This window comes from Anopheles stephensi, chromosome 3 (genome assembly GCF_013141755.1).
Source record: "Anopheles stephensi strain Indian chromosome 3, UCI_ANSTEP_V1.0, whole genome shotgun sequence".
Lineage (NCBI taxonomy): Eukaryota > Metazoa > Arthropoda > Insecta > Diptera > Culicidae > Anopheles > Anopheles stephensi.
In genome coordinates this window covers 3,531,031-3,558,192 of record NC_050203.1, presented here as the reverse complement: position 1 = coordinate 3,558,192, position 27,162 = coordinate 3,531,031, and the positions used below count along the sequence as shown (strand labels likewise).

At 47.9% G+C, this 27,162-nt stretch overlaps 1 protein-coding gene across 3 annotated transcripts in view; it reads left to right on the top strand.

Moving 5' to 3' along the window:
* The window catches only part of LOC118510137 (ecdysone-induced protein 74EF), a 213,471-nt gene that overhangs the window by 167,355 nt on the left and 18,954 nt on the right, over positions 1-27,162 (top strand). For all 3 annotated transcript variants that reach the window (XM_036051617.1, XM_036051618.1, XM_036051616.1), the window contains one exon: positions 19,054-19,269. In XM_036051617.1, the coding sequence (XP_035907510.1) occupies positions 19,054-19,269 (216 nt within the window). The remainder of the gene's footprint in view (positions 1-19,053; positions 19,270-27,162) is intronic.

Here is a 27,162-nt window from a genome sequence, read left to right as displayed (position 1 = left end):
GCTCGTGATCGGGAGAACATAGCGCAAAGCGGGGGCCGTTGGGTGTGAAACGGTGTTAACGGCCCGAACGAGAAAGTGACCGAGAAGTGAAGGAACGGTGAAGATTGTACTGTCGCTTCAAGTTCAAGGTCTTTTTCATTACGCGGTTTGGTTGCGCGGACTGCTGTCGATCGCTATCTTTCGGATTTTGATGGCAGCATCGGGCGGCGCTATGACGTTGGTCCATCATATCTGCAGTACATACAACTTTTAGCATATTTTGGAGAGTGTGTAAGTGGAGTTTAAGAGGAGTTTTAGCGGGAAGAAATATTTGTCCCAGCGCATGTTTGAGATCATGTGACACCTCATGTCAGCGATGGCGATCGTTCGAGAACCTCACAGGAACCTGTTGTTTTTCAACTGTGGTGCACTCTTCCCGTGATGGATGCTGCAACGCTTGCAGATTGTTTTCTTCGACAATTTATGCATGTTGATGAGTTTCATGTTTCTTATTTACCATTAAATTCTGCCCACCCTTCCCGACCATCGCTCGGTCTCTTCCACCACCACGCACGCAACCAATGCAGTTCTACTGCAGGAATGGTTCTATTTTAGTGCGCGTTATCTAATACACTGGGTCGGTCGTTCGGTTTGCTTGACCGAATCGCGCTGATTCGCTTCACATGCGGAACACACATTTGCACAGGATTTCAGTCAGGGAAAAAAACTTCGTCGCTTCAATCGCTCATATGAGTTATGCCCCCCCCACACCCGGGGTGATGTATGCAGATGGGTGTCTCATCTGTTGGACATCTCTACGCTGAAGGCGAACGCGGGAGGACCAGTGCAATGTGCAAGGTCTAATCGCTCGCAAATGGTTAATGGGCGTTTGGGAGGTTTTCTTTTGCTTCCTTTGCTTTCGGTTCTTGCCTTCAAGCTCATTAACTCAACCGGCCCAAAGTCAAACGGTGACCTCACTTTCGTTCTTCCTTATCGAAAGCAGTGAGTGTGTTACATTTTCTTCTCGCCCTGGGCCTGCCCCATTTGTGCATGCGGCGAAAATTTGTTGGCTTTGGCCGACGTTTGCTGCTGGTATGCATCGTGCTCTTTTTATTGGTTTGCGAATTTTTTTTTATTACGGGATGGCGAATGTGCGAGCTCCCTCGGGAACAAACAACGACGGCTTGCGGACGGGGTCGATCATAACTCATACTGGTCCGAGCGTCAAGGGTGACATGGTTGGTCGATGTAGTAATTGGTTGAAAAATTTGGTCGAAAAACGATTACACACATGCGCTCGTTCGCTCGCGACACCACCAGCAAAATTAGGTTAACGATTTCTATGCAGAGGTTTTTAGCTTATTGTTTGTAACGGGATGAGCCGACGAAAGAACTCGGAAGAAGATTTCTCTCAAACCGCAAAAAAAAAACCTTCCTTAAACTCTTCCATTTCCATTTTCATACCTTCATGTTGATAAATAATTAATAACTGCGAACAGCTCGCCCCAAACTCCTCTAGTCGTATTAGTCACTCGAGCAAACCGTTTCGATAGTGAGCACGCGCTTCTGTTTTATGTAAAATACCATCGCCACCCATCGACCATGACCTACCTGACACGTTTTCTTCGGCTTCGGCTTACTTATGCTGTGCGCACTTTTCTTACTTTCTCATCTCGCCCTATTATGCTTTCGTTTCGTTTCGATTTTCACCTCATGTGCCCGTGTGCCTACGTTTGTGTGTGCGTGCCTGTGTTCCGCTTGGATAGGTTGGAGAAAAAAGGCCATTTGAGCAGAATGGCGAGTGCTCAATGTAACGCCACCTACTCCCCCAAGCACGCTGTACGTGTTTAAAATCGTTAATCGGTATGGGTATTGGATCAAGAGCGAGTGAGGGTGTACGGTGGGCTCGCACACGTACTTCCATTCGGCCGAGCAAGCTCCTCGGGAGGCAGCTCGGTACAAGCTAATTGAGATAATTATGTGAAGAAAATTGGGGGAGGATGGACAAAAAAGTACCGGCAACACTTTTCCTTCGGTATTTTGCAAATGTCTCCTGAATGTGATATGATCTCTAGACGGTAAGAAAATCGTCAGCTTTTGTAGAAAATATTGGAAACCAACCCTCCCCCTCCCCACACCGTCTAACTACCCTAGTGACAATGTGAGCTGAGGTGGAAGAAAAGTCTCGCACTCCTACAGCCGAGCGCCCCGAACCGCAATGGATGTGAGATAATTTCGTGAACGTGCCACTAGTCAAGATTTGGTTTTCGTGAAGGTTGGCCACAGAACGTTCGAACGTGTTTTTTACAATTAGGTTACACGGTGACCCTCAGCTAATGTGAGGGTGGCGTTTCTACGAGAAAAACAACTTCAGCTCGGCCTCAAGGTTTATAGGGAAGAAAAACGCGCGGTGCTAGAAGCGGACGGTAGCGAACGAAGGAGAAATTTATTTGGAAATACAAAGAATATTGTGTTAATGAAACAGCCACACACACACACACGGATGCGCAGGTGGAAATAGACTTTAAAGCGATTCTAGGAAATAGCAATATTTATCTTGTATGGTGAGGCCCTTCTTGTGCCGATTCTCACTACAAAAGCGTCTTGATCAAACAGTTGTAATGTGTCAAGAAGGCAATATTGTGAGACATTTTCCAATTCTTAAAACTGTGCGTATCAACACAAAACTGAGACTAAAGTCGATCTCCCCAAACGTTAACCTCGAACGCGATTATTCTTGGCAGCGATACCTTCCCGAAGGTGTTTCAGTTCAATCGTAAAATCAAACGAATTGCCATTCCCTGCTACCCACACCATTCAGTAACAACAAAAACACAAACACAACACCACTTGTGCTAAAAACATGTGTTAATTGTTTTCATTTCTACAAACAACGCACTAGCGAAATCGGCTTGGTGCCTGTAAACGCTCCCGAATGGCGAATGCATTGCAAAATTTTCGCCACCACTCGCACTCGCAGCACCAGTTGTCAGGAACAGGAACTGTGTGGCGCGTTTTCCAAGAAATTCTTAAACAAACCCGAGACGACATACGGTGCAGAACATTTGCGACAACCGACACCAACTGCTTGGAAACTCCTCCTCCGGTTGACATTTAGAAGGTTCGTCACGGCGCACTCATGATGGCGTGGCGTGGCACGAGCTGCCGATGGGAAAAGATCGCGCTCGATCGAGAATGCAATTCACCCGCAATGCACACGATCAGCCTAGGCGCCGGCGGTAGAGAAAGTGGTGACATTTATAATGCCTCTCGCGAGCGAGGGAATGAATGCTTCCAGCTTTCGACCGGCTTCGAAGCTGTCAACAGATACGGCAAACACAACGCACTAAGAATCGCAAACCGCGGGTGCTTATATAATGTCGTCGTCGTGCTTACAGGCGGTGCTAATAAAAACAATCCAGGACAAGGTTGTTTAACATTAAACGCAAACAAATAATAACGCAGCGCTACTCGCAACGATTATCCCCCCGATAGCGCCGGACTGCGCTTGGAGGTGGCCGGCGTTATTGCGTGTGAATGTGCTACTGCCAGCTACTAGCCGCACAAACGATTAAGCGTTCGGAACTCGAGTCGAATCTCACACATCGGACGGATGATGGATGCCATCATAATAAGATGACCGTTTTTCCATTGAAAACTCGTTAGGCGATGTGTCTGTCGTGCCGTGCCGGTCGCTGGAATTCTTGACGTACCAAGCGTATGCTGCTCGCTCTTTCTTGACGATAAACGATAGGTTTGATGGCTCTTGCACATCGCAGGTGATGTGTTCAAATCTCGATGCGATCGCGCGAGAGAGACGGAACAGAGGACAGGATTTAACAACAACCTGAATCGTAATAAGAACACAATTGCAACATGATAAGAAATATTTAGGACACTGTTGTCTCAAGTGCGTTGTGTCCCCAAGTCGAGTCTCTCTTCCACATTGCTTCTTCCTCCTCTGGATGTTTGTGTTTAAATTCAGCCCAATTTTTCACCACACACACACACCCACCGCACAACACTGGATAAATATTTTGCAATTGACCCATTTGCATTACCTTGAGGAGGGGCGGCGGGGGCGGCGGATGGGAAATTTCGGCCAGTTCCCAGAAGTAACCGTTCAAGGAACCCTTGATGCGGTTTCTATGATTGATCGGCGGCCGTCTAGCACAACCACCTCGCTTGTGTGTACACAAATGGCGTTGACACTAGAGAACATCCAGAGCACCGACTAGACAGACGGCTGCCTGCGGAACGGTGGGTGAGTGACACAGCAACTCCCAACTAGTGGTTTAGCTAGAATTTAGGACATCTTTTTTCCGGGACACCACCGTTTGCGCAGTTGCGTTTTTCTGGTACATTGTGGCCTTTCCCATCCAACTAAATCGAGGTGATCTCATTATGAAGGGCACGTGTGATTGATAAAATTGGGCTCTATTTTCAACCACAAACCCGTGCAATGCTCAACACCATATTCAACAACTGTTAAACGATTCTTGGAACCCTTCGTACACGCTTCCTTGTACCGGAGCTTCCTGTCCATTGCTTCTGGTTTGTAAGTGGTTGTGTGTATTTTTTACCCTCAGAACTCTTCCTAGGGCCGCTAAGTCTTTCGAAGGCTTTCGAAACTTTGGCCGGTGGGAGCAAAAAGAAAACAACATGCCGCCGCCACAAAACTTTTCCCCGGACTCGGCCCGAACGAGCCGGGCTCCATCCACAGCAAAGTTGGCATTAGCTCGGCCGATTTATCAACTCCTTGCACAGTCCCGGCTTTCGCTGGGTAAATCCGGCGAGATTTACCACGAATCAAGTTATTTTCCATTAACATGTGCGCGTTGCATAACACACGCTGGGCGTACACACACACAGAGAGAACCGAAAAACTTGAGAAGCTTTTCGCTGTATTTGCCACCCCGTTCCAAGAATCAGACAGCAGCCAGCAGAGTTTCCCCATGCAACTTTTCCCAGACCGGAAATGTTTGCCCGAGAGCCTGTCGGCGATGGTTTTGCTGATGTAAAGTCAGGATCGAGCGAAAGGCAGACAAGTTAAAGCCTCCCACAAAACGAGGGCAAAAAAAGAGGAACAAGACGGCAGGAAGGATGCCTTACGGTTCTAGAACTGTGAGCAACGGGCTAACTCTTTCCATGTCAGCCCCACAACCGGAAGGCACAGCTTGAGATCATAAATATTAAATACAACAATGAATGGCGCGCATCTTCGCTGGTGGTTCGGTCCTGCTCAACTGTCCAAATGTCGTCCTACACACAAACTTTGAGGGCAATATTTTCACCACGATCAGGACATGTCCACCCTGGGAGGGAGCGAGTGCGCCGAAATTACACGCTTCGTGCTAAATACGTTTCCGGTAATCGTTATCCCTTGACTTTGCGTAACGGAGGCTTCTCCTTCAGGACCTCGCAACATCTACACAACTTCCACAGCTTCTTCGCAGCGATTCCCACCGTTAAGATTTTATGTGATTTTTATGAGGATGCGATTTTTTACGATCCACAAAAAGCAACTTCAAGCGTCTGTTCGCCGCTTGTCATACGTGTGTGTTAAAAACATCCTTTTACATATCGCAACAATTACAAAACAGAAGCTACTTCAAGGACCCATTTTCCGCTCGCTTATTTATTGTTCTCAAGCGCTCTAAACACTCGCTTGAGTCATTAAAATCCTAACCGTTGCACAGCCGAAGCAATGAATTTACCCCACGATCGATAAGAAGTTTTAATATTTTTATGACCCACTTCAAGCATAACCGAATGCAGTGCAAAGCATCCCGAGCTGCAGTTTTTACGACCTTTCTTTCCCGCTCGGAACGGAACCGACCCGGGGTTGGTTGTTTCCTGGTGGTCGTAAAACCGTCGTTCAAAACTCTTCTCGCCAGACCTATTCCTTGCCCACAGACACACCGTACAGGGAGAAATGTGTGAGAAATGCGTAAAATTCGATAATTTATCACATTAAATGACGAATTTCCAGTGTGTCCAGGTTGGCTGCAGGCTGAATGCCTTCCGCTTTTGGTAAGGTAAGCCTTACCAAACGACCGACGGCCGAGGTTGGAGCATGATTACGCAGTCACCGCTGGCCGAATATGGCTCGAATCGATCAGTGACGGAAGCGAACAAATAAAAACTCACCCCCCCTCAGTGGGGGGGGGAGGGAGGCCCAACGTTTGCCGCTCCATATAGAGCAGAATTTCTTTAAATGCGCCATAATTTTCTCGCAATTGACTGGTCGCTGCGTTGGCCCTTGCCGAGGGGTTTTCGCTACTACTCCCTTTTACTGATCACAAAGAACGGTGCCGCAATCTGTGTTCCGAGGGCAGCAAGGTGTGCAATAATTTCTGAAACCTTTAAAGTTTGCCCCAAAGCACTAATGATCACTTCTGTTAGGCTTCTTAGACGCCTAATCTCTTAAAGGGACGCCTCAGACTCCATAATCTGGACCCGTATGTCTACTGCCAAAGCAAATGCGTCCCACATGTTTGGTTCGACATTTAACGCCCAGGACGCACCCTCCAACTGAAACACAATCAATATCGCTTTGAAGATCCAATTGCTTGAAGCTCAATCTTGAAGTATCTTCAACTTTTTTCTCTCTTTCCTGAGGTTGGGGTTTCCCCCGAAATCGGACATTACCAGCCAGACCCACGGGGTTGACGTTGCGCAAAAGTGCGTTCGATGAATGATGGAAATTCTCCTACCTCCCGCGATTCCAAGCCCTTGCGCCACCGTCCCGATTGCTTCTGGCGTTGCGTTTTATCGGACATCATCCCTTTCCTGCGTCGGCCGGGTGGGGCGAAGGTACCGAGCGAGCGAATAATCATTTCAGAAGCGGAAATTTGCATCATTCATTCAAACTGTCGCAATGGTTTGGGGCCGTCCAGTACGCACGGCGGAACCGGTTGCGAGCGTGTTGCTTTGTGTCTGTCGGTCGGGTCGGGACGGTCCGGTCCGAGCGATTGACTGGTTTTTGGACCCCGTGGGTTTGAACGTGAAGGGTGATATGATTTTCTTTTGCCTTTTCGCTCCTATGCTATGGTCGAGTAGAGCGAGAGAGTGGCACTCGATGGGGTGGCGATCGTGCGACGATCATCAGCGAGGGCAATGGCAATGTTTTGCCGATGCTCAGCTGTTTGACGCGCGCTAAGTCTAATGTATGTGGGGAGTTTGCTTTTATGGTGCGGCGTCGGGTTTTTTTTCTCTCGATTTACGAGCATAGGACCGAGAATCGGGCTGCTCTAATCTGCAGCGATCACGCAATGATGACGTAAAATTGGTGATAGACGACATACGTACAATGTAGCCGGTTTGATGTCTAGAGGGCTTGTGACTGAAGTTCGGAACATCATATTAAATCAATATGCTCTATTTATTTTGTATATTAAGCTAGATCTAAAGCTACTGGTACAACCCCTCCACAACTATTGTCACTAAATATGGGCAGGTGCAACGACAAAACCCCTTTGGCTATCCACTCATGGTCCCTCACTCGGATCGTGCCCGGCGGAAAGTTCACGTACGTCCAGGCTACTGTACCGCGGGAACCGGAAAAGTGGCGCGTAATCATTTCGCAACATCCGCCGAACTTGGACCTCACCCCCCAAAGTAGGTGAAGTGACCGCATCACGTCCTCTTTTATGTTTTTGGCAATTCAATGCTGGCCCGTGCTGTACTGCAAGCGTTGTGTCTAAATCGGTTGTTGTTGAATGAAACGACAGGTGAGAGGCGTCCCAAACTGCAAACCACAAACCGTGAGAGCAACACCGTGAGTCACAAATGCGATGGAGAATCTCGCAGCGCGGATTACATAATTTCCGCCTTCGGGGGCTGGTTTCCTTTGCCATCGCAGCGAAATACACAGCCACACGCGCACTACTGCGAGCGCTCGCTGCACAGCCCTCCCAGACTAATCCGACAAATTCCGCAACTTTTTGACAGTAAACAAGAGTAGAGGGAGGGGATACGGGCCGCGAGATGGTAGTATTTTTATGAGACTTTATGGTTTATGTGGTACAGGCCGGTGGTGACAGTGGCAAACAACTGTCCTGCTGTTTTTGGGGAGGATGAATTAAATGCTTCTGCTAATCCCTAACGGCAGGCTCGTGGTTGCAGCAACCGCCGAGCGAACCTGCTTCCTATATTTAATTTTGAAGAGGATGATTTAGATTTTAGAAAGGAAGGATCGAGTGTTGGGAAAAAGGTTTTCTTTCGACTGAACGACTTCAAATATAATTATCCCCATCCACACGATGCTAATTGTGGCGAGTGAAATTAATCTGGCTATTTCTTCCTCAAACCAATTAACGTTGCAACGCTAAAGTTCTCCTCCCGCTAAGTATCAATCATAACTTAACTGCATACCAGAGACGCATTCGGATTAAGCTTCACACATTCACGCACACGGATCCCGAATTCGCATAGCAGATTCGCGTTTCGCGTGTTCGACAATTGTTGGCTGTGTGTTGTGAGAAGGAAGGAAAATAAATACACACAGTGGGGGAAAGTACAGTACAGCACACAGTGGATTTAACCATCCCCGATTTACCATCCCCATCGCTTTTTGAAGGCACGAGAGTGACAGTGTGTGTGTGTGAGAGAGAGAGAGAGAAAGGGTTGCCGAAGCAGCATCATCGCAACTCTTTTCTGGGTCAATGCGGTTGTGGTGGAATTTGTGTAGTTACACGTGCGCTCTCGCTCCCTCTCGGGCGGTGTTTTTTTTTTTTGCACGATCACACGATCACTCAGGGGGTGAGGAAAAATCGAGGGTGAAGAGCTAGAGGAGGGGTTGTGGGGATCGTGATGAGCCCCCATTTCCCTTTCGCACCCCTTCCGACGGTTGCAGAAGATGAGCGAGTAATTTAAATTTTAAAGTGTACATAATGGTGGCCCATAAACTTGGGAAGGCGGTGGGTGGAGGAGTGGAGGGGGAAGGAAAGGGAGGGAGGTGGGTAATGGAATGGCAGAGTGGAAAAATGAATGAAAGATCGCAGTGCAAAATAGTGACCAAATTTGGATGAACCTTTTTCGGCAGTTTTTGTTTCAGCTGTTTTTGCTTCTCTTACTTTTTGGTTACTTTTGTCTTTCGTTTGTTGTTTTGTTTCCTTTCGGTATGCATATCGTTATGCATACGTTAATACGCGGGTATGTTTCAACGCGTCTGCTTGATTTGTATGTACATGTTTCAATAACGTCCGTTCACCGATGAAAGGGAAATTAGTTTTTTTGAAGCGCGCATTCGGTTTTTTCCTCTCTCCCTCGTGTAATGAAACTGAAAGTGGTGCTGCTTCGTTGGAGTAGTTTGATTCGTTTTACGTTTGTCTTTGATACTTAATGAAAGGTTTTATATTTCTATACTATTATCATACTTAATAAATGACTTCTTCTAAAACTTCCATATTTTTTCTATAAAGTGAAAAAAGTTTTAGAAAATTTCTAAAAAAGTGATCACGTTATTAGTGATACATAAGCGAGTGTTCTGGAAGTAATCGAAACGGGGTTACCTTCCGCCCTGCAGCGATCATCTTTACCCTCCGTTCCCTTTTTCCCTTCTCCCTTTCAAAGTCAGCTCTATCACCGGGCACCGATTACGTTACATGCTGCATACAACAGGACGTGACGCAACATGCTCGCTTGATGAGCGATGTGTTTTCATTAGCAGAGATAAAATCTCCCAACCCAAACCAACCACCACCATTACTACTACAACTACTACTACTGCCTCACCGGAGAGCACTGGAGACGACGAAGGCCGAGACACTAATTTGCGTCTTGTTGCCCCCATCATTTCGCTGTGTTTGGATACACGGGCTGACGGGATAACGGACTGGGCGGCACGGCGGTTGTTACACACAACAAACAAGTGGCTGATAGTCAGCTGACTAGTACAGGAAGAAAATGCCAATGTTGCACTTTCTCGTCCCAAAAGCATCATCAAGAACATGAGCGCTTACCGAGCAGAATCCCGGAAGCGAGTGGCAATATTCAGCAGTAAATAAGTAAATTAAATCCCACACACGCGTATTGTTTGTCTTCCGCTTCTCTCGCGCTAGGACAGCGAGTGAGCGAGCGCGGGCAAGCACGCCTGGCGTCCTCGATTTCAACCCCCCCTTTCGGGCAGCATTAAGCAGGAAATTCCATCTCAAACCAACATCACACATCCTTGGCACAGAAACGCCACGCGCAACCCAACTTCCTCTAGCGTGCGCGCACCCCGGACGTTACGCCAGGAGAAGTCAACTGGTTGGCTTGCCGCAAGCGCACATAGGCACACAAGATGCAAGATGTCAAGATAGATAGCATCGAGACACTCATATGCACCCGGTGTCTAGCGATGCAGTTAAGCGATGCAGCTTTGCTGACGTGCACACGATACCTAGACGACTTGTGAATTCTCCCCAACAACTGAATGAAATAACAACCTCCCCACGGTCTCCCGCCCAGACTCCTTGCGACATGTCCGGGTGGTCAGTGCCGAAATGCGAGGAGCTGTCCTGGGAATGGCGGAAAAGGTCATCACGATGCGTATCGTAGGGAAAAACAGGGAATCGCTGGGTGTCTCTCGACCGATGGCCATTTTTTGGCATGCATTTCGCACACCAAGCACGCACCACACACACAGAAACGCGCCTTTGGTAAAATAGTCAATAAATTGAGGTAAGTAGGACATGATGCATTTGTGGCAGCATTAAAAATAAAACATCCCCACTGTGCATCGAGGAGGGGGTGGGGCTGGGTGGTTCGTGTGCGCGATCGTACACTTCCGTGCGCAATATCCTACGCGATCGCATGCCTGAAGTTGGGGGAGCGAGCGGCTGAGCTCTCGAGTGCGTTTGTGTACACAGGAAACTCGGTCGGAAATGCATATGCATCGCCAACTACTCAAGCATGGCTGGGGAAGTTGAGCGTGGGGGGAGGCTGATGAATTTGTAGTGCAACTTTGCAATAAGGGTTCACTAGAGACACAAATGAAATCGAGAGTAACGTTTCGATAGCAATAATCTAGGGAACGATAGCTCACATGTGATCTCAGGTAATATCCAAGTAGGCAGCGCATAGTTCCGAAATTTGAAAGACAGAATGGCGAAATCATCTGCTAGAGGAGTCATGTGCAATGACTTGTTCTAATGCCCAGACCGAAGACACTTCCTTGAGCCGAGGTCACGTTCTGATTTCAGTTTTTTATGCGTGACACAACCATTACCTCCTCCACCAGTCCACCATTCAATTTGTCGCTAATTTGCGCCAGTCTTTGTGTATGCATTTAAGTGTGCAGTTCTAGCGTTGCACCGTTGCACCGGGCTTTGTGAGGTTAGTTACGCTTGCAAACGAGCAGGAACGAGCACTTGACAATCACACCGATGCAGAACAGGTTGTTCGCCCACAACTGGCGGTAGCCATTTAACTAGCGCCATACCGATCCGGCCATCGACTTCTTGGCCCGAACAAGGGGACAACAGACACCTACGATCCCCGGGTCGCTGCTGCCTGAGTATTTGTTTTTTTCTTCCTCTTCTTCTCACTACAACCGTCATCTCGCTTGTGTCAACGCGATGATGTGTCAATGTGTGACGTTTCGTGCACCGGTTGGTGAAGAGTATCAGGAAGTGCGCACGGGCAACTGATGGCGTCGGTGGACAGCGGAAGTGATAAACAATGAGCTCGAAATCGTTCCGCCAAACAAATGGGGTAGGATGGGAGTCAAAACAGCTACCCTCAACCAATACACCTTCAAACGATGTCAACGGGCCTGAACGGGTTTTTTTTTTCGAATTTACATCGTTTCGCGGACATTGCCGTGCGCCATATTTATCACCTCGCGACAGCGCGACAAACGCAACCGAAGCGGAACGATTCACAATGCACTTGCATTGGAGGGAAGGGGCCGCTGAAACAGCTGAGCTGAACAACAAAGCAGATCAGATGTCAAAACGTACCCCCAAAACAATACCCCTCGGCGTTATTAGCAGTCATATCTTACTGACGTTTGGGGAACCGATCGTCTGATGTGTTTTCTATCTGCTCTCTCTCTCTCTATTTATAAATCGTGATGCACAAAGATGCGTTTTCTCGAACTCTATAAAATCTTTACGATTTTAAGCGTCAAAAAAAGGGCAAAGAGAGCAGAAAGAATCCACTCAAAACAATGAACTCGGCCGACCGAACAATTTTAAAGCTAACGAACCGAATCTCATCACCAGCACCCGTGAGGCGTGCTGTCACCATCGTACCGAGATCTTTATTCTCGTCTGGCGAAATTGCCGTCCTCGGTGCAGCCCGTGCATCTAGTGCGGTGCCTCACGTTGCACTCATTTTGCAAAAAAGAAACGTAATCCGGCATTCATGTGCACTTATCAAGGAGTCATCTAAATTCTGGATGCTTTCTGTGTACAGTTTATGGGTCCGTTTGCATCCTTCCCTTCTGGAGATGATTTCTGGAGATTGTACCGCTGAAAGACTAAGGCCATTTCCACCAGACAAGCGACTACTGAAAATCTATCTCCATCCTCTGATGAGCTTCAGAATCTGTAAAATGGAAAATGTGTGCAAGCTATAAAGCGTACAACTTTACTTTCACTGCACGACCGTGTAGCTCGGGAGCATATGCTTAGCTCCGCAGCTCTTTTTCCATCCACTTTGTTTATGTGCCGTTTGTCGATTTGGAACTCGGAGCCCATTTCCAAGGCTCGGGAGTTGCGGGGGAAGTTTAAGGATTCGTCGATGGTTTCACCAGACTGTCGGGTGGAGACTGTGCACTCAACGAATGCACTATCGCACCGTCTATCCTTGGTGTCAATGGCCACAGGACGGGAGTTGGTTTGGTTTGCCGAGTCCTCGGTTTCGCCCTGGAAAGTGCATCAGGACATCAGCAGCAGGTCTGCCCGATTACCGGCTCTTTGTTGCTAACGCCAGACTAGGACAGCCAACCAACCCCAGCAATGGAATAACCTCACAAGCACCGGTGACTTTCCTTCTCGTTGAAAGGGAAATGAACCATTTGGGTAGTTTACGATTTTGGGAAACAACATTATGGCTGCGGTTACAGGAACGCTCTGGCGGCGGCAGTGATGGTGGTGACGCTGACGGTGGTAGCCTTGAGTAGTGCTTGGTTTGGTCTGGGCCACCGTACCACCGTCGGCTGGGTTTGGCTGCTAGCGAAGTTTATTTTAATTATTTATTCAGTGTTTAATTAAACAACAGACTCTGCTCTGTGCTCCGCAAATTGGTCTCCGGGTTTTTGCTTTTTCGGGGGTGTTTGAAAGGGCACTTTTGGCATCGATCGGAACGGCGAGCGGTTTGTGACTGCGGGGCGAAAGTAGGATGCCACCTTTCCCGATATTTTCTAGCAAAGGTTCTGCTGTAACGAACTAGGGCAATACACTAAACAAAAATACCGTTCCAAGGAAATGTGTTCCCTTCAAGGGAAAGTAGATGCTACTGTAGCCCATTTCTATTTTCCCACGAACCCGTAACATTTACCAGATTCTTATCACCGGCGCTGGACGTCGGGTTTGAACGTGTTTGCTTTCATTTTTACAAATCAAAACCAACATATCATTACAGCTACCACCACAGCCCTGTAGCCCCTGTCCATTTTCTATTCCAACAACGAGGTATACAGCTCCAACATTTCCTTTTCCGTGGGGAAGCCCATTTAAGTGTGTTGTGGTGGCTACGTAACGAGATCGCAATGTCGCACATAAATGTCAACTCTAATTACGAAATAAACTGTACTACTCCCTCTGTCACACACGCGCCGGGTTGAGTCCCAGCTATCACCGAATATTCGACCCAAAAGCACAGAATTGGGTCGATAAATCAATGGGTCCGACATACCGCTTTGACGAAGAAGGACTACCAATGACGTAAAGGGACGGACTCTCACACGCACACACACACGCATGCATGGGGAGATCCCCGTTCAACCGCAAACGTGCTACCGAAAGCTAAAAACGATACCCGAGTCACGATCGACCGTGATCGTATTACGTCAAAAAAAATATTAAAACGCTTTTTGACAGCTCACACTCACAAATGGGAAGGCGGGGATGCGGTGGGAAGTAAGCAGATTGCGTGACAGTCATGTGTAAAGCAAAACAAACAGATAAACAAACAAGCGGGCAAACAAACGAGTAAACCCACACACTGCAAGGGAGTAGTCCACGGGTGACAGTTCACTACCAGCCAGTGAGTGTGAACGCACACAATGGCGGATAGCAGGGGAACAAAAAACACAAACTAGGTGACGAAAGTGAAACTGTTCGATTAATTGAGGGAATGATAGGGTGAAGGGGGGGGGGGGGGGATCTCAATTAAATGCTATTCACCTCACACGCTCTATTGTCGAAGGTGGCTACCATTGGGAAGTAAACAAAGATGGCGCACTGATGATGACTAAAGTGAAGGAAAACTGCGCCTGAGGACGGCAGGCATTATATTGTACGACGATGATCGATCAAGTGCGATCCGTTGGGTTTGATGATGGGTCCCCTTAGCTCCCGTGCAAACTAGCAAGTGGCAAATTTGTGGTGGATATCGAGACGCGGCGATAGTTTCGACGGTAGTTCCACCGTTAACGAGCGTGCGAGCTACCACCCAGCAGACCCCGTGTGATGCTGGCTGGGAGTTTGGGTGGGGAAGCAGTGGGGGCGACACGGACAGAGGGGGAAGGAGGTGGGGGAGGGGAGGAGAGAGGGCAAAGGCGGACGCAACTGAACAAGCCTACAATCTGGGTCAAGGCTTAGCGCGCGGCTCAGTGTGTTACAACAAGGTATACATAAATAATAGCGCCGCCATCGCGGATGGGTTGCTCACTGTCTCTCCCCCCCGCGTTCCTCCGGCGCCTTCTCGTCGTCCGAAGACACGGTACGTACGTGTGCCAATGTGTGCACCGACCCGCATGTGCAACGTGTCCAAGCGAGAGATACCGACGGATCTTGCTCACGAGACACTCTGCGGTCTTGGATGACTATTATTTGTGGAAGTTCCGGAAGATACTACCACCACCGTGTGTGTGTGTGTGGCGGAGGTGCTGGAGATGGAGGAACGGGCTTGCTTACTAAGCTAACAACAACAACACCACCACCACCATCAGCACAAATAAACGACACACGACAGTAAGTTCACATGAAAAAGCGATTGTGAATCGATCAGCGAAAGAAGGGAAAGAGAGAAGCAAATTCTACCACCGAGTCTTCTGCAGACATCAGACATCAGACACGTTAGCTTCACCTTCACAACAGCTCTGACGTGGTGGGAGGGAGCTTCATCTCACAGCAGCACAACAACGGACTGTGTAGTGAAGCAATCGATACCTAACCAACCACGCGGCTCGGCTCAACCGATGAGAACGGCGACGAGTGACAGTTGTGAAGCTCACAACACGGACGCAAGTGGTGGAGAGATCTTGTTCTCCTCACTATTGTTTCCTAACCACAACACCATCGAAAACGATGGTGACTTCAATCGGGGTTCGCAGTGGAAGAGCGGGACACGGGGACTAGAAAACACAAACAGCGAGTGACATGCTTTTCGTCGGTTGCTTCACACAACCTGTCTGTCAAGGGACCACCGGGAACAGGTTGGAGGTGGACAGGTGGGTGAGGAGGGCAGGAAGCCGGTTCGGTTTACTGTCGTGGCCTGTCAGCGGTCGCTAATGTTGCCTGCAGGCGCACAACATTCTACCACCGGGTACGGTCTTTCGAATCGTTTGACTTTCCCTTCCGACGGTGGACATTAGACGATGGTCCCGGAAAGTACTGCAAAAAAAAAACACCTCCCGACCAGATCCAGCGTCCTGTAAGTTGCCCGCCCGCCAGCATCACTCACCCATTAGTCGCCAGAAGTTCCATAGGAAGTGAGCTTCAATCTCCTACCGGGCACAAGCGCAAAAGCCTCCCGGAGATGTCAGGTGCTGGCTGGCACATGAAATCTCATTACGATAATGGCAATCATATTTCTTGCCGCGTTACCCCGCCGGAACCCGTAATTGTGCGAAAGGTGAGAGTGAAACCGGTGGCAGCACATAAAGAGCAGCAAAAACCGGACCGGACAGTTGGCACACGGCTGGAATCGAGGTTGGACACGCGGACCGCCGCCAACTTCCAAACAAGAGCGCCCGGCAGCAGAAAAGAAAGTCGGAAGTCGGCCACCATCAACGGGACTAGTGTGATGGCGTGGACCTGCGAGCGAACCCCGCAAGAGATAGAGAGAGGGAGCGAGGGAAGGAGAAAGAGTAGGCCAAGGTTAATCACACTGATTGTGTGTGGCTTAGGTTGAGGTAGGTTGTGGGGTCGGTTTCAGTTCCATTTCACTGCCGACGTCCCACAACTCGTCAGCGCGGAAATGTTTTATTACCGAAGGATGGGTAAACTTTGCGCCGCAGACCTTTTTCGGGGGATTTCCGGGCATGGGTTCTTGGAACAATTGCTCACAGCGCTGCTTGTGTCTATCGGGCGACCGAGCGGTTAGTAACGTTCGCTTGTCACGTCTTTCGATTGTGATCTCATGGTGAAGTTGGGTAAACCCAACCGGAGAGACCTATGATGAACTATTTGTGACCTACACAATGCTTAATGATTACATTATTCGAAACAGCGCCAAGTGTCACAAGATTCTCCACGTTCCAAGATAATCCCATCATTATCCATGCTCCAATTAACTCGTATTACCGAATCCGGAAAGTAGCGGAGATATCACCAATCTCCGGGTTATCGCACGAAAAACACACTTTTTTCTCCGGCATGTTTACGCAATGGCGGTATGGCGTAATCTCCCGAAAAAAAAAACAAAAAAAAAACACACGGCCCTAACCGTAAAGGAGGTAAAGAAAGAGGCGCTGTATATACACATCCAAACAAATCGGAATTCAATTCGAGCATTAGCTTGCTCCGGACGCTTAACATCGCTCGTAATTTGCATCCCCATCCTTGCTCGCCTGTCCGATCCTTCCGGAAATCCGGTGGGCCCGAAAGCCCTGAAGACCGACCGCTCACCGAAAGCAAAAAAAAATCGAGCAGAAGGCTTCACCAACACAGGCCTACGCGGCGCGCTTTGCTCCACACATTCACACCGTCTAGCCGTATTGATCGAAATTCGTTACTCTGTCCATTTGTTCCACGGCGCAAGGACTTGGGCAACGACCAAATGCCCGAGCGCGCCCTATCTGTCTGGTGTTGGTGTGATGGAGCTGTAGTAGTAGTAGTAGTAGTGGTGGTGGTGGTAGTAGCATCAGTGGGGCGTTAGGATCACTCTCGCTCGTTCTCGGAACTCGGGTAGTACCTTGATCCCATCCCAAGCACAGCTGTTTGCCGAAATGCTTCCGCCCAATGTTTTGTCGGCTCGTTTTCACCTATTAAATTATCCGGCCTGAGTTCCTCCGCCATACTTTCACTCTTGCTGAGTACCTCCCCGATCGCTGAACGAAAGCGAAAGGACCACCGGCAGCAGCAGCACTCTCCGGAAGTTCCGGCACGAGCGAACCACTCACGAGAGGATATTTCCTCGTCGTTTCCAGAACCCGAGCCGGTGAGAGCGATGATTTATACGAAACCGAATTAACGGGCCTCCCGCGGAACGATTTCCACCTGTTAAGTGACATTTCATTCCGCGCTCCTTTTGCCTCTTTCCCACACATCCGTGACCGTGCTCTCGTACGTGAGTGGAGAACGCACGACGACGAGCAGCAATTTCTTCCGGGCTGTGACGATTAATAAAAAATGTATGAACAAAACGATCGGAACTTTTCATCACATTTAGGGTACTCGGGTGAATATTTATGACATTGTTATGCAATTTCTCCGGAATTGTGCGCTGGGTTCCATCTGTCAGACAAACTTTCCCGGTCCACCTTAAATGAGCAACCGGGAGCCTCCATTACGGCAAAACTTTGCTGTCTAAGTCTCCATTAAGGGAGACTTTGCGACAGAGTTGCTGTGGCTCTGTCAGTTTGCTTGCGGCGAAAATCAATATCCTTCTGCAGCGCTGGCACGGTCACGGACATCATCTGTCCCTCTGTCTCCTGCATGTGGAGAATTTCCGCCACAACCATCTGTTGCTCTCTGTACCGAGGCGAGTCTCTTCGGGCCGGTTTATGCTAATGGTTGCGCCGGATTCTTCCGCCTAGGCATACGGTAGTTCGGCACACGCCACAAGCCTCTGAGTGTGTGTGTGAGCGTATGTGTAGAATCGATTAAAGCTCGGTGTTTCTTGCGTTGGGTACAAGATGAAGGCTGAAAAGGTTTGGTAAACTGTTTACAAAACGCTCAACATTAGCGTAGTTCGGCTGGAAGGGAATCTGTTGATCCTCATCAATTTTCCGCATACTCATCGACTTTTCCACCCTCGAGGGTGGGGCTCGTGTTTTGGGTTTTCTTGATGCTGCTCTCACACACTGTCTCTCTCTCACTCTCTCTCCGGTTCTCTGCCGGTTAGAAGCGGCTTTTTTCTCTGGAAGCTTCTCGTTCCGGGTTATCAGCCAACGTTGAAGCTTTTACGTAACGTCGAGCGTGAACTTGCCGCACATCCTTTCGACGGTGTCGGGCCCATCCACTCGGGAAGTGGAAGGTTAATGTACGAATCATTTCAATTGAGCTGTTACGTTTCGTTTTGGCCAGTCGTTGTAAATTCTACCGTAATATGTCAAACTGTTTGTCTTGCGAATTTGTCTACATCTTCAAGATAGCGAATGGCTGACCCCGAACCATCCCATGCGCTTCTGCGGCCATTAAACATTTCCCGTGAAATCTATTTAAACATCCCAAACGTGCATTCACGACACGTTTCGTAGGTTGGATCGTTGTTGTTGTTTTTTTCATTTCGAACGGCGTGAGACCTTGGACGTTTCGGATGAGCAAAGAAACCAACCTTCGGACGCTCCATTCGATCGCCGAGTCACGAAGCACATCGTGCCGCTAGAACTTTTCTCGGTTCCGGCTCGTTCGCCCGCGTGGAATGTGTTATTTTCTTCCGATGGAACTTCGCATTGATAAAGGGGCCGGTTCGCGCGATCGTAAATCGAATGATCTCACTGAGCGCGTGTTTCTTGCTTCTCTATCTTTCCAGTGGACACCGAGATACCGATCCTGCCGCAATCGCCGAGTCCTCCGCCACAGTCCCAACGGTCGTCCCTGGCCGGTGGACAGTCGCAGCAAACGGCCAGCCTGCTGGCCAGCACGTTACAGCCGTCCCAGCAGCACAGGCCCCTACTGCACGGGCTCCTGAGCGGTACGCACCTACCGCAGGGACCGTACCATCGTGGCTACAGCACGTCCAGCACAGGTTAGTGAGCCCCAGTGTCGATGATAGCGTTACAGGCCGAATGTCGTTTCTTGTTTACACCCGCTGCAAAACACGTGCATGACTAATGTGAAGCTGCAGGCCGAAGGGCCGGGTAAAAATAGAACCCATTTTTATTGCAAGTCTTGGGGAAATGTGCGGGAACAATTTCTTTCCCACACAAACGAGCTCGTTAGCTGACGGAAAGCGCGGGCCTGCAGCTTCACAGTAGATTAAAGCTCTTTTTCTTACATCTCAAGTGCACTAGTCCTTTTCTTTTAATTCGCTCACTTTCAACATTTTATTACAAATTTGTTGTACTTATTTTAAATTTTTTCTTCAAATAATGTTAGTGGCTTTGAAAAAGAAAATTAGTTGGAGTTCGGAATAAGGCTCTGTCGATCCTTCAAGAATTAAGAGTTGAAGATTGTAAATAATCTCTTCAATATTAATTCTTTTCGCTGATAAAAGCTTACGTAAAGACTGAAACTAGGCTAACGCCTAAAAGTATGCAATAGCGAGTTGTATGTTTTTATTTACATTATTGACGGGAAATTTATGATCAATTTCGTCCCAAAAAAAGCATTCAAGACCATAAAAATTGAAATAATGCAATGAAGGATTGAATTTTATTCCGAACGCTAGCCACAATCTTCTCATAACTCTTTTGATAATATTATATTTTCAAACCTGCATTCATGTTCAACCACTGTTTCAATACAAAACCTCCTTTGAAGGATTTCGTAGCACTTTTTTTGCTCTTTTGCTCCGCTTTCTACGTTTCACGCTACATTTTAATGACCGTTTCCATTGCGTCTCACTGTTCTCCTTTGCATTCTCTCTGCAGAATCATAGTTAATTTTAAGAAAAACAATAAAAAAAACGTTCTCCTTACCTTACCCGATTGCGTACCCCTTTTCCGACGGTGGCACGAATTGTTTTCCTTTCCCGAGAGCCTTTCCCGTTGTTTGTCCTTTGGCTTTCGGTTGCGGTTGCTGTGCCGTCAAGTTTCACGCAACTTTTCCACCAAACAAACGCGACACAATAAAGCAGCAAGCACGGAGGCATCACGCATCCAGCTCACCAGATCGAGGGGAGGATGCTTCTGACAATCTCTGGGCAAAGCGCTGTCGATCGGCGTAACCCGCTCGTCAAGATGGTCGTCCCGGTCGGTCACTTGCCGGGATGACGATGATGGGTAGTGTCTTCGGTGCTGAACGGCACGTCGCCACTTATGCGATTCCGGTGCGATATGGCGATAGTCCCTGTCCGAAGGGAACGAGTTTTCCGCGCGATGGCTATTTGCTTTCATTGTTCATTTGTTCGATGTGCGCCTTTCCGGTAGATGTTTACCTTCGTCCAACCTTTTTTTTTTCTTTATTATCCTACTTCCCTACACAAACGTCCCCTTTGATGTCTCTTTCGCTCTCGCTCACAGGGCCGTCAGTCCCGCATGTTGATTATGTGGAATTATTACACATGACGAGTTGTAATTATGAGTTCGGCTCGTAACGCGAGCTCACGCGCGTCACGCGGATCCATCAAAATATTCCCTGCCACAACTGACCGGCAGCGGCCGGATCGGGTAGATTCCTTGTGCCCGCATCCCGGAGCCCTACTATTTTCTTTCCATTTACGCATAGGCCAAAGAGAAAGACACCCTTTTTTGTGATCCGCGAGTTTTTGTTTTTTTTTTCCCCCTTAAGATTGGTCCGAATTGGTGCAGAAAGTATTAAGGAAAAATGATCGCGACCTTCCGTTTTTTTTCCTTTCGGGAGCCTATAACATTGCTATTGCTCTGATGTCTTCAAACTGTGAGGAAAGTAAGAGCGCGAAAGGGATCCGCAGCTAACGATGAAACTGGTAGAATTCTTAAAATGTTACAGAAAAAAAACACAAGATAGTTACCATGGTTGGTAGGAAGAGGAATTTCCTTCCGAGTTCTGAGATTAAGCAAGGGAGAAAGAAGGGGTAAGGAGGCAAAGCAAAGGGAAGCAAAAAACACACACACACACACTACACGGGTGATCCGAATGGTAGAAAAGGTAGAGTGACCATTATGAAACCGGAAGTATCTTGGTCCTATAGAAATTGGAACCCATCAAGCACAGAAGTCAAGGGAGCGAAGGATCATCCCCGGGCCCGCCAGGTACAGGTACCGGGGTGAAACACCCGTTCATGCCCGTGGAAGCATGGGAAAGCCGAACGCGGCAATAGAAATGCAAATCACACAGAAGTCCTTGTCGACGCCGAACCTTTGTATCGTGCACGGCAAATCATTATTATGATGATGACGACGGTAGCGACGACGGCAGATCTTAATGGACGATGGCCGATGCGGTTGGTTTGGATTTATTTATTTTTATATGAGGAAATAAAACGCAAATCGCCACACACACACACACGCACTGTGGGATTAAACGTTGGAAAGGAGGTCCTGGTGCTCGGGAGCTTCTTATCAGACTTCAATCTTCAATTCTTTAAGTATATTGGCACTTTAGAAAGCAGGTTTTAGACAACTTAATACAGATGTAAATAAATCGCCTTCCAAATAATAAATCAGAGCTGTCACTTTTTGACAGCTGTCAGTGCACTAAACAATCAAAGCTTACTATGCGGTCAGAATATCTTCTTTCCATTGCTTTTAATCTACAATGAATGGCCTTAATCGTTCTAAGCTCTTGAATATGAAGGACAATGTTCTAAGTCATCATAACTTCACCGGTTGTTGCTCTCACCCTCATAATGCTGCGCCACCTTTTCCTTGCAGCGGTTGCAATTTCGCCCTCCATTAAACTGTTGACTCATCGTGTTGCAAAACCAACACAGACTTACATCCCGCCAACCACAACTAAATCCTCCTGAAGACAATTGACCCCCATCCCAGTGGAAAGGACGAAAGGGTTTTCCGTAGCATTGCAGCTTTTCAACCAAATTTTGCTGATCATCCTAATCAATATTTGCGACAGATGAGCGCGAAGAATCGATGGCTGGCGATTATGGACCATAATGAAATCCTTGCCCAAAAACCCAGCAGCTGCAATGTTGTGGTAATGCAACTGTGAACACACAAAATGGACGGCCGTAAGCCCAAAATTTGCTTACCCATTATCCGCGCGTAGGTGTGTGTGTGTGTTTGATTGTTTGCGTAGGAAAGCGTTTTTGCACAATGTGACGACGACGACGACGACCGTTTGACCCCTTTCAATTGAGTAATCAATGGCGCATTGTGTGCTGCTGCTCCTCCATTGGCAGCTGCCGGGGTGAACGATGACGTGGAAATAGGAGCGATTGCATCCTTCACAACCGGCACTCATCTGTTACTGTCAAAATGTCGGGTCCCGTGTGACTCAATCCGTTCGCCGTGGCACGTGTTGTGCTTTGAAGGAGGTACGACAATTTTCGTTACTATTGATCCTTTCTTTTTCGGAAGCGAAACAATCCCATTGCCCGGTGTGAAGGTACACCGATCCGATTCCACAATAATCCTTCTGCCGAGGTGAAGGATAAACATTTGACTATTAGGTGATGTACCGTCGGGTTCTTTGTGCATGCGGGGACCGCATTTCTATCCGGGCCCGCCCTGCTGCGGTTCACTGTTTGCACCCAAAATGCAATACTTCGTCACGGGGTTAACCGAGATACGAGTCGGTGTGGTGTAATAGGCCACGCTCTTCACTGTCGATCTCCAGTTACCGATCCGATTGAACAAACCGAAACCGATTTGTGAGGATTTAAAGCCAACAATAACCATGGCGGATGGGAGCAAGGATAATGCCAAAAAAGGACGAGAAGGGTGTATTGACAGACAGACCCAGGGCAGATGCATCTTTGCTCGCAGCCCGACGCATCCTTTTCCCCCCCCCGTTCGACGGTACAGGTGACGAACCTTATTAAAGGATATGCGGCCCGTGCAAACATCTCCCAGGCCGAGGACTCTATATTTGCACACTGACCAACGGGTGTTATAAGAACTCGAATTCTTTTCGCTTTCAGACAAAGCGAATGTCTCGCGTCGGGAAAGTGATCCAAAAAGATTGAGTGGGACGATTTCCGGTGCCGGCGAGTGTATGAACTTAAAAAGTAACAACCTTGTCTCCGGACGACAGGGACGAGATAAATATTTGAATGCTCCGTCTTGTTGTGCAAGTCATCCCCGCACGACCCGCGAGTGACCTTGGTCGGAAGGACTTCCTCCCAGCGCCCTGTTTTACATAACACACACACACCCAGAGTTGGCGCACGTGGATCGGAACAAAAACCCTCGTCGCCGTCGTCGTCGTCAACGTCGTCTTTTGAAGTGTGTAAGTGTAGTGTCCCGGCTTCATGCATGAGTCATGATGGAAGGTTTGTTCCGGCACTTCTTCCGGGGCTCTTCAATCGAATCGTCTGCGATACATCCTTTCTGGCAACCCGGGGAGCTCGAGTGGGGATCCATTTTTTTTTTTTTTGCTTGCTTGCTCGCTTCACTCGGACACGGTCCTCTAGAAATCGAGGAGCACAACGCAGGAGCATGCCGGAAATCGTGTTACACTCTCGGCCGTGGAGCGCCGTCGTCGCTTCCGGTAGCCGGGTACGGTGCGTACTCAAAAAGCACTGCCATCGGAATAGGTTTACGGCTTCGGCATCTTTTACCAGGGAAAAAAGGTTCGTTGGCGTTGGCGTTCCCTTCCTGCGCTTCTCAATCAGTTATTCATGAACGATGTGCACGGTGTATGAAGGCATCAGCCAGCCACTGGATCCATAGGAGCAGGGAAGAAATAAAAGAACTCACGTAACTTCCCTTCCGGGGACCGGTTGGAGCAAGTTGATTTCGTAATTTCCGCTAGTGAGCGAAATAAACCCATGAAAGGATCCTTTCGCCGACCGTCGACCGGCGAGTGTGTGAAAATAATCTATTTGAAACAATAATCAATGTACAGAATTTATAAAAATGTAACTTTTGCTACATGCAAAAAAGTTTTTTGAAAAATCATCGCAAAAATTTAATTTAATCAAACAATGGCATTATTGCCAAAAATTTTAACAAAATTACAATTTTATTCGGTGGGACCTTATCTACATTATGTATTATGAGCAACAGCTCCAAATCCTTATTTTTTTTATCAACAGCAAACAGCTATGATACTGTAGATTGACCACTGTAAATATTCTATAAAATTAGTCAAAAATAATTTGTATTTTATTGTTTGCTCAAAAACATGCTCTATACTTCTAATGCTGTTCCTATCTAATTCAACCTCATAAAGGGTACCAAGTAAACGAAAAGATCATTTCCAAATTTGTCTCCATTTCCCTTCCATCTTACTCAACCAGCTCAATCAAGGCTGCCAGAGCTCAAGGCTGCTTGAAAACCGGCACCGAACCACCGAAAGCCGGGGACCTCCTTCCAATGTCCACCGCGGTTCAAATGACAGATGAATCAATTACGCAAAGTTGACCGGTCGCGTCCAAAGTACGCAACACTGTACGCACCGTTAAAAAAGGACGCATCGATTTGGCCGCACACAAGCGTAATAGTAATAATACCCAGGCAAAATGGACCCCCGGACATCGTTTAAGACGAGACGGAGACCCTCTACTTCCCTTGCTTCGGAAGCTAGCTGGAAGATGATCCTTGCCAAGATTATCTCCCTCTGTCTCTCTCCCTCTGTCTCTCTCCCTCTCTCTCTTTCCTTGGAGGGTTTTAGTTTTTTCCGCCTCGTAATCCTGCTGATTAAAGCAAACACATCCGTCCGTCGCAAAGAAAGTTGGAGTCGAATGATAGGCAGGCCACGGACAACCGAAAGGATTCAAGACATTGTCTGCTGTCTTGCGAATACATGCCCGTGAGTGATCGCTGTTTGATGGCTTTTCCGTGTCACTGTTTCCGCGTCTCCCTTTTCTCTCCCCGAGTCGCCGTAAACTGTGCCTCCCGTCGAAAAACCGAAACGTGACCAAATCAAGCGAAAAGCAATAAATTACGATGACACATTTCTTTGTCGCCTGATCGACCTCAGCTCTCGTCACCTTTGTCTCCTTCTCCTGCCAACCGGCGAATGAGCTTGCTTCTGACGAAACTAGATCCTTTCGTCGGTTGTATCGTGAAGCCAGGGCGAGGCAAGAAGAAAAAAGTGCTTTAAAAACTTACAACCGGACTAGACCGGGCTGACTGACCACCGACCGGCTATTGAGCAAATAAATCATTCGCGTTCCTTCTATTCGCGGATGGTAAAGGGAAAATCCCCGTAAAGAAAACCTCCGTTCTAAACAAAGCAATTAAACAGAGGCAAGAAAGCGTGAGAAAAGTGGAAGGATACGTTTGTCGAACCGAAATTAAACGGTCCGCGGAAAGATAACATTTTATCGGTGCTTTCTTTTCCACTGGACCAGCCAGAGGAAGGCAAAAAAATGCTGATAGTTAGTTGGTGTTTTTTTTCCAATTGCCTCGCGGAAGCAAGGACACGCGGACGAAGATTTCCGGTTGCGTGACATTCCCGTTCTGTAGGTTCTCTTGCTATCAAAAACGTTGCTCGCTGCGAGTTCTTAAATTTCACTTCCTTCTTTCTACGTTGAGGATCGCTCTCCCTCTCACTCTTCCAGCCGGGAAGTTCCGTATACCCTCTGCGGGGAAAGCATTCAAAGTATGCAAACATAAATGACAAAGAAATCAAACGGTGCGCACGGGGACTTTTTCCGAACGAAGGGCTGGATGCTGCCTGCTACTGACCAGGGTTCCAGTCCTGTTTTCCCGCTTCAGCTCGACCAAGGTCCTATGCGAGCATGTGTCACTGTGAGGAGAGTGCCTAGGAAGGTTCTCTGCACCCGGGGCTTTCTGGTTTGGTTGATGACCAGTGTTGAACTAGTCCATCAAATTGTTGCGATTAGCTGCGCTGCTCAATCAGCGCGCTCCCTTTTCCCGAGCAGCGCGGCATCCAGGAAACAAAGCAACCAGCAAGAAAAACAACGCTGATTGTCTAATACTTCCTCCGTACGGGGAAGGCAGCAAATACCCGCGGAAACAAGACCAGCAGAAACATCCATATTTTATCCGGAACACCCCTTTGGTTTCTTCGACGGTGGTTTCGACCGTTGAAAGGCTGGTACGGTACAGTCGCGCCCGAGAGGGTCTTCCTGGTGTTTCGCCACCTGAACTCGGCACATCGTTTTGTCGCGCGATCGTAGGGTAATCGGGTCCAGCAATAACGAGCTTCTTGCCGCTATACATTGCGATCCGTTTGATGAAGTCGAGAAGATGGGTGCCCGCTAGCAGGAAAGAAACGCATTCCAACTCGAACGATAATCCTGCCCTATCCCTTCGGGCCGCTAGAGCCCCGAGTTTCCGGGTGCGTCGAAAGTGAACAAGCCGGGTAAACCGGAAGTTGTTTATTGAGGTCGGCTTGGCGTTTGGTGATGCGTGGCGCACAATTGCTGCCACCAATTAATATGGCTAGTTGCTGTGTTCATTTCGTTATCCTGTCCTGTTAGCTGCCTGCATAAAGGTAGCTCTCCTTGAAATACTTTGTTGAGCATTTGAGCATATTTCGAATGGCGAGATTTTCCATCTCTTTTTATCTACTTTTTGCACCTTTTTTGTCTGATATTTCACAACATTGTCATGTTTGCTTTTCAACTCTTTTTTTCACTCTTTGTACTTTGAAGAATTGTAATGTTACTATTATTCTTATGCTAAAATTGGCTCTTTTATAAAAATTTCTACTTTTAACAGATTTTAAAGAATATAAAAGCAAGTTCCTCATTTCGTTTCCACAATTTTCTACAAATTTTGCACCTTTTTCCACAAAATTATCAAGTTCAATTCCAACCCCTTTTCTTGAAGCACTTTTAAACACCCTTACTGGTTCAATCTGTTTCGGCCAATTTTCTTAGAATTTGGTTTTTCGCTTGAATAAATTT